General features: G+C 38.5%; 1 protein-coding gene across 1 annotated transcript in view; it reads left to right on the top strand.

Moving 5' to 3' along the window:
- hhipl2 (HHIP-like 2) overlaps positions 1-7884 on the top strand; it is an 8342-nt gene extending 458 nt beyond the window's left edge. Inside the window, exons 2-9 of the mRNA XM_016543687.1 lie at positions 2229-2881; positions 3535-3678; positions 3847-4178; positions 5179-5305; positions 5508-5653; positions 5760-5841; positions 6703-6785; positions 7102-7884. Of these exons, the coding sequence (XP_016399173.1) occupies positions 2229-2881; positions 3535-3678; positions 3847-4178; positions 5179-5305; positions 5508-5653; positions 5760-5841; positions 6703-6785; positions 7102-7643 (2109 nt within the window). The 3' untranslated portion in view covers positions 7644-7884. The remainder of the gene's footprint in view (positions 1-2228; positions 2882-3534; positions 3679-3846; positions 4179-5178; positions 5306-5507; positions 5654-5759; positions 5842-6702; positions 6786-7101) is intronic.
- The last annotated feature ends 318 nt before the right edge of the window (positions 7885-8202 follow it).

Genomic DNA, 8202 nt, shown 5'->3' with positions numbered 1-8202 from the left:
ATGTTTTAACAAGGTTGTTTTTGAAATGTTGTGAAATGTGTTAGAAGGTATCTGAAAAGTTGCACTTTCATATTATATTATATTACATTACACAACAATTTGAACAATTAATAGTGCCCTGAAGAACATTATATTTTATAAGCCTAATATCCTGCATTTGCCCATTGCTCTCTTATATTAAATAGCTTAATATCAAATCTGAAATGTAAGGGATGTAATTTGGACTTATTCTTTTTTTTTTTTTTTATAGTTTGGAAAAGTTTGCTTTTAACAACTGAATAGAGTGTAGTCTACATATATGATATCTTAATACGTTTAAATGCTTAAATGATTTCTGTTTTTCTCAGTAGCTGTGATTCACTGATGTAAATACATTTGCAGAAATTTACAGTAAATTATTTTATTAGTGGTGCTTGGTAAGACAATTGTCAGTCTTATTATTGCTTATACATTTTATTAGATGTGAGATCTTTTAAAAACAAACTCCAAATCTAAAGATTGTGTTTGTGCTGCAGATTAATGATACCTCCAATCAGGCTCTTTTAAAAGTTGTACAGTTACATTTTGAAGTGATTTTGCATGTAGTTTTCACTGGGGGAGATTAAGTAGTTTTTAACATTTAAGGAGGAACCAAGGCCATATTATAGAGAATATTATTCCTGGAAAGTTCAGTTCCAGTCCTAATTAAATACATCTGAACCAATTAAGCTCTTCAGGAACACTTGATAATTACAAACAGGTCTGTTGGAACAGGGTCTGAACTAGTGTTGTATAGTTAAGAACAGATCATTTGAGTCAGAGTCCAGGCCAAATCTGAAAAAGTTGATCAGAGAGAAGGTTCTGTATGAGTCTGAGTCAAGATATAGAGCTGAAGAGCAGGGGTGTCCAATCCTGCTCCTGGAGGGTTAACATCCTGCAGAGTTTTGCTCCAACCAGCTCCAAAACATTTGTCTGAGTCTGAAGACCTTGGTTAAGGTGTGTTTAATTAGAGTTGGAGTTAAACTCTGAAGGACAGTGGCCCTCCAGGAACAGGTTTGGACACCCCTGCTAAAGAAGGTCTGAACCGGGGTGGGCAACTCTGGCCCTCGAGATCCACTTTCCTGCAGAGTTTAGCTCCAACCCTAATAAAACACACCTGAACAAGCTAACCAAGGTCTTCGGGATTGCTAGAAGGTGAGTTTTTTACCAGGGTTGGAGCCACATTCGATAAGAAAGAAATCTCAAGGGCCAGAGTTGCCCGGTCCTAGTCTGAACGATTTAGACCAGTGGTTCTCAATTCCAGTCCTGGCGACCCCCTGCGCTGCATATTTTGCATGTCTCTTTTATTTAACACACCTAATTCAGATCATCGGCTTGTTTGAATAGAACGCCATGCATGAACTGTTCCGATCGATAGGGTCTCTACACTGTGTTCATTGCTCCCTACTCCCTGAGCACGGGAAATCCGTTGAAGTTTACTTAACTTCGGAACATTTATTCACGGATTTGCGCTACACCACTGACCGCAGTGTCTTCACAGACAGATGAGACTTACAAGAGAAGTGTGACATGATATACCTCTGTAAATTAATACAATTTAAATTCACGTCTTGCACACTTTAATGCCTTTTGAATGGAACATATATGCTCCCTTCAAACAGGAATCATTGTGGAATATCCTTTGAAGTCCACTTCGCAGGGCACTTACGGTCGAATAGAATGAACGTCTGAAGTGATAAGAGATACATACACAATGTGCAGAGCAAGGATACGCGAGGACTAGAATTGAGAACCACTGATTTAGACAATGTAAATATGCTTTCCTTTGGGGTGATGAAGACTGGTGCATCAGTGTTACATGAATCTCTGCAACACACACACAGTGTGCCCTGCCCGGTCTGAAGACACAATAGCACAGAGCAGATCATATGCAAGTGACGGCACAGACCACAAAACGTTTCCACAGTGTTGTAGTACTCAAGCCTGGACTCAGTCTGGAGTCCGAGTCAAGGCTTAGTCCAAATGCTCCCAAGTCCATGAAAATGGTCTTGGAATCGAACTCAAGATGGGTCTACAGCACTGGTTGGAACTGATCTCTATAGCATGGTAGAACTCCAGGAATAGGACTGGGTCCCTGTTATAGACTAGAACATCAGAGACTTGTGGGTGGGGACATTTGACTTGAACCAGTAAGCTTCAGAAAATGTAAAAGTCTAGTTAATTGTAAGACTTGTATTGCTCTTTCGCAGGAGTGTTCTCCTTACGCCGCACACTTGTTTGATGCTGAAGACCCGTACACTCCAGTGCGGCACCTACCAGGACTGTGCCTCACTTACTGCTCAGACTTCCACAGCAAGTGCCATTCTGTGGTCAAGTACCTAACCAACAGCCGAACCCTGCTGGAGACGTGTGAGAAAGACCGCTCGCATTTCTGCAATCTCATTAACCTCTCTGACCAGGACTACTGCTACCCCAACGTCCTAAGGAACAATGACCTGTACAGCAGTCTGGGCAAGGTGGTGGAGGACACCAAAGGCTGCCTGCAGCTGTGTTTGACGGAAGTGGCCAATGGGCTGAGGAACCCAGTGCTGATGGTCCACAGCGGAGATGATACACACCGCATGTTCGTGGCAGAACAGGTTGGCTTTGTATGGGTGTATCTGAAAGACGGCAGCCGCTTAGAACAGCCCTTCCTGGACATTAGCGGGGAGGTGTTGACCACACCATGGCTGGGAGATGAAAGAGGTTTCCTGGGTCTCGCCTTCCATCCGAAGTACAGAAACAGTGGGCGCTTCTTCATCTACTACTCCATTTTGATCAACGGCAAGCTGGAGAAAATTCGCATCAGCGAGATGAAGGTCTCGGCTCATGACATGAACGTGGCAGACCCCCACTCAGAGAGGTTAATAGGTTTGATCCATGCACATGCTGTCAAAATACACGTGTTCAAGGAATAGTTCACTCAAAAATTGTATTTTCTCACCTAAAGTTGTTCCATACCTGCACGCTGTTATTTGTTCCGTGGAACTAAAATTCTTCTCTTATCAGATTCTTCTTTTCTTCTTTGCATAAAGTATTTGTCTTCAACATGTTGGTCAAGTCTCAAAAATGCTTTAGATTTCAAATTATTATATCTCATGTCAAGCTGCATGCTAATGACATCATCAAACCTCATTGGTTCTTTCGTGTCTCATGACCAAATGTCATTGAAGTCAAAACTCTCGCCATAGTTGATTTTCAGTGAAAACGGGCTGTTCGTCACGCAAAGCTATCATACGGCTTCAGAAGACTTCGAATATTATGCAATATTGTGGTACAGACCTTTTTTATGGTGCTTTTTTTTGCCTTCTTGGATCTTGACAGACATGGTCACTACGAACTGTCATTGTATGGAAAATACTGCAAATAAAGGTTTTTGAATGACATGCAGGTGAGTACATTTATTTTTTGTGTGAACTATCCCTTTACGATGACAGTAGACTTTGAATAGTTGGCTATTTTATGCAGATTTCCTCAATTTTTTCTTGAAAGTTCTACACAAATCTGTATCTACAGAGTTCTTCTTGAGATCGAGGAGCCTGCGGCAAACCATAATGGTGGGCAGCTTCTGTTTGGTCTAGACGGATATCTATACATCTTTACAGGGGATGGTGGAAAAGCAGGAGACCCTTTTGGAAAGTTTGGAAATTCCCAAAACAGGTAAGGACAGTTTTTAAGATGACAAAATCTGAACATTTAATAATTGGTGTAGAATTAATAGTATGAGTGTCACAAATCATGCTTAGTGCTTTGACAAATCTCTTTCCAGTAACTCCCTCTCAGACACTTTATCATAAAAGTTTTACCTGCTATGCAAATATGTTTCAGATCAGCATTATTAGGAAAAGTGCTTCGGATTGATGTGGATGGTAGCAGTATAGATGGGAAGCCCTATAAGATTCCTCCAGACAATCCCTTTCTCAGAGAGCCTGATGCAAAGCCAGAGGTCTATGCCTACGGTGTGAGGAATATGTGGCGCTGCTCAGTGGATCGAGGGGATCTGCTCACAGGTTACGGGAGAGGGAGAATATTCTGCGGCGATGTGGGTCAAAATCGATACGAGGAGGTTGACATCATTGTGAAGGGAGGAAACTATGGATGGAGGGCCAAAGAAGGCTTTGAGTGCTTTGATATGAAATTATGCCAGAACTCTTCTCTAGGTGAGCTGAACCGTAGAATAACCACACACACATCTGGGTCAGAGAAAATGGCAGATCAAATGGAGCATTCCAAACATTTTTACTGCTCAATGAAATTGGTCACTGGAGAACTTCATACCACTGGCCAGTCAATAAATTTGTGCTCCTGATTTCTGGAGCTTTTCAAATTATTTGAAATGAATGGTTCATTTAAAATAATTTGAACTATCTTAGTATGTAGAAAGCATGTTTGAGATTCTGTATTCATAAACCATCTAATTCTGTGTTTTAAAGGGCTCCTATTATGCTTTTTCACTTTTTCAACTGTAGTTAGTCTGTAAAGATCTGCAAAGTTACAAAGCTCAAAGTCCACTTCAAAAGGAGATATTTTATTCAACAGAAATCACTTTTCAAAAACTACAACGAACGACTCGTTTGGACTACAACGCATATTTTCCGGGATATGTGATATCACAAATATCAACGAATGGGACGAGACCTGGTTGAGCTGCACTAGAGAAGGCAACGAGTGTTATCACTAGAGCCCGACCGATATATCGTTTTGCCGATATGAGCCTGTCGCGATATATCGGTATCGGCGAATATGCCGCCGATAAGAAATTTTTTTTAGCAGAACATATAACGCAGATAAAATGCTTGAAATTGTGTAGCCATTCATGCCAGACGAGAGAGAGAGGTGTAGTAATAATGTAAAATATGTGAAAATTAATGTTTTTCGAACAACCTAGTATGAGAGCCTGTTCTAGTACACCCCCAAAACAAAATCAAGACTTTGTAAAAGAGCATAATAGGACCCCTTTAATGAAAGAAAGAGAATAATTCAGGATCAAAGCAACTCAAATGGTGAAGAAATGTTAACAGAAGTTACTTTTTAGAATGAAATTGAATGAAACTGATTAACTTATGAGTAAGTATATAATGAACAGACTCTCATTTCTTTACACATTGTTTTAATTACACAAATCCTGTTGAAGCCCACACAAATATTTTCTTTTTATAGATGACATTCTTCCAATATTTGCCTATGGACACCATGTTGGTAAATCCGTTACTGGAGGTTACGTGTACAGAGGATGCGAATCACCCAACCTCAATGGTCTTTATATTTTTGGAGACTTTATGAGTGGGTAAGGGCCAACTCTCTTTCATTTTTGAAAAACTTTAAGAAAAACTAAACCTAACTGTCTTTCATGCATAATCAACTCTCAATTACAGCTACAAAGTTACAGCTCATGAGAATTACAGCTCATTAGGTTATTCGGTCACTACTTTTTTTTTCTTAAAATATGTCTGGGAAAAATGACAATTCAAGCTTTTGTTCCTATTCAGACGATTAATGGCTCTGGAGGAGGATAATAAATCTGGGAGTTGGAAGGAAAAGAATGTATGTATGGGTGACACAAAAACCTGCTCTTTTCCCGGCCTTATAAATCATCACCACAAGTTCATCATCTCATTTGCAGAGGATGAAGCGGGTGGGTTTGTGCACAGTACTGCAAAGGTGCAATATAAATAATAAAGCAATTATGTGGCTGAAAATCATTCATATTATATGTTGTTGTTGTTGTTTTTTCCCTGAAGGAGAACTTTATTTTCTGGCAACCTCCTACCCAAATGCAATGTCTCCCTTTGGCACGCTTTACAAATTCATGGATCCATCCAGGTAGTTATATTTTGCTACATTTGGATACATTTTCTACTTCAACAGATTGTCTTGCAAATGAAGACAGCATCAATATATATCAATATGCATGCACGTGCAGTAGAGTAAAAAAGATGAGTCGTCAAAATGTATCTTAGCCTAATCTGTCTATATAACCAATCATGGATAAATTCCCCATTAAAAGAATAAAAAGTAACAGATAACTCTCAGTTAAGACATCATGCTGGGAGACAGAAGGTTTAAGTGTCATGCGGTCTATATTCCTGTGGAATCTTGGAATCTGTTGCGCATGCTTTCACCAAATGGTTTCCATCCAGACTTCTGGAAATCTGCTATCATCTATCTATCGCAGATCATGAATACTAATCAGTGATAACTCAATGATTTATTTGTTCATGCTATACTGTGGGAGATGGGTGTCTGATGTATGGAAATGTCTGACAGAAAAACTGACAGAATTATCTTTAAAATCTGAAATAATAATATAAAAAGAAGCCAACATAAGCAGTTTGATGTTTGAAATAATTAACTGATGGATAAATCAAAAGACATATGATTGCTGGAACCAGCAAGACTATGGGAGATTATCGGCACATCTGAAATCAATCTCACTAATAGCAATACCATACATTAATCCCATCTGTTCTGTAATCCCTCCTTAAATAGCCAAGTGGGGAAAAAGAGGTTCATTACTAATAGGAGCAGTAGAAGGTCATTGTCCTCACATACACACACAGCCTTGTTGAAATAATTATGATGCTTCAAATTTCTTTTTTACCGCACGGTACTAAAGGAGGCCTAAATTTTTAAGGTTAATGGAGTTATTTTCTCTGCATCCCCTCTGTCTGTCTTTATTTACAGGAGGGCACCTCCAGGAAAATGCAAATACAAGCCACTTCCTGTAAAGCTCAGAGGGAAGAAAGTGCCATTCATACCTAGAGAATGTAAGAATATTTTACATCCTAAAAAAATTATTTGGTCTTGTCTTATCTGTTTACACTGTAAAAAGTATTTTTCAATGTTGTAAAAAAATTATTTGAGTATATTTTACAAGAAAATAGTACTTCAGTTTTACTTCACTTCACAATTTCATGTTACTTGCTGTTTCTTTGTAATTGTTTGTGGAATTAATTTGTATTTTATTTCTATTCTTTTTTTAAATGTAAATTTATTTTTTTTAAGATTACCAAAGAAACTCATTGAAATGTGTATTATGCAACAGAATTGCCTGAAGACTCATATAAATATATATTTTTTAAGTGACCGTGCTTGACATAAGTGAAACACCTACAAGATCACCACTGGAAAAGATCATACTGCCCACTAAACCACCGGGCACACGCCAGCCCACAAGGGCCAAACCCACTACATCTGCACCAAAGAAAACAATTCCTACTACGGCAAAGTTGAGCCAAGAAAAGTTAAAAAAGACAACTCAGGCAAAGGAGAAGCAAATAAACGCGAGCACAAAAACACCAAAGAAGGTTCCTCCGAACAAGAAGTCATTGTTACAAACCAAGAAGGACAAAAAAGCCACAGGAAAGCCATCTTACAATCCCAAACTGTCTATAAAAGGAGCTTTGGAAAGAAAGAGAACCAAATCTCTCAAACCAACAAAACCAAAAGATGTGACAAAGCCCAAGGTCTGGCTACAGAAGATTGAAAAGACTGAAAAAGAGGTGAAGAAACCCGTGAAGAGCAAACCTAAGGCGACTGTTTCTAAAAAGAATCAAGACAACAGCAAAAGACAACAGCAAAAAGAAAATATCCCTCTCTCAAAAAAGAGAAAACTGTTTAAATAAGCCATGCGTGTGGTGTAGTAATTAGATGGTAGTAATGTAGAGCAGTAAAGAGAATTCAAAGAGATCCTGTTCAAACAATGTATCATTGAATAGCAGTTTTGAGGTCAGTCAGATGTGTGATATGAGAGACCAAAGAGAAAACCACAAAAGTCCTGCGCCAACTGTTGATTTCGTTTAACATGCGACATAGAAGCATTCTTCAAATGTTGGTCTTATTTTTGGAATGTGGTTAAGTAATTAGTTTGGGGCAATGATCTTTATTTTAGATCAAAACTCAAATTAAAAGGAGAAATTCTAAATTTAAAAAAAAAATGTGTTTGAAAGCCTTTCTTAAACATAATTCTTTGAAACTAAAATACATCCCATTGTAAAATGTGCTAATTTTATGACATACCTAAGAAAGCCAAAAATGCACAGTTTTGAAAAGTAAACCAAAAGTGGCACTGCTTTTCCTTTAATAGACACAGACAGAAAGCAAACGTATATATGCCATGCACAAGTCTTTGTTGGGGCAAGTAAAAATGGTTCAGTAAAGTGTTTTGTCTTGCTTACAATAAAA

This window comes from Sinocyclocheilus rhinocerous, unplaced genomic scaffold, assembly GCF_001515625.1.
Source record: "Sinocyclocheilus rhinocerous isolate Xijiao unplaced genomic scaffold, SAMN03320098_v1.1 scaffold1635, whole genome shotgun sequence".
NCBI classification, from domain to species: Eukaryota; Metazoa; Chordata; class Actinopteri; order Cypriniformes; family Cyprinidae; genus Sinocyclocheilus; species Sinocyclocheilus rhinocerous.
The sequence above is the reverse complement of the archived record's forward strand: the minus strand, read 5'-3'. Positions and strand labels throughout refer to the sequence as shown.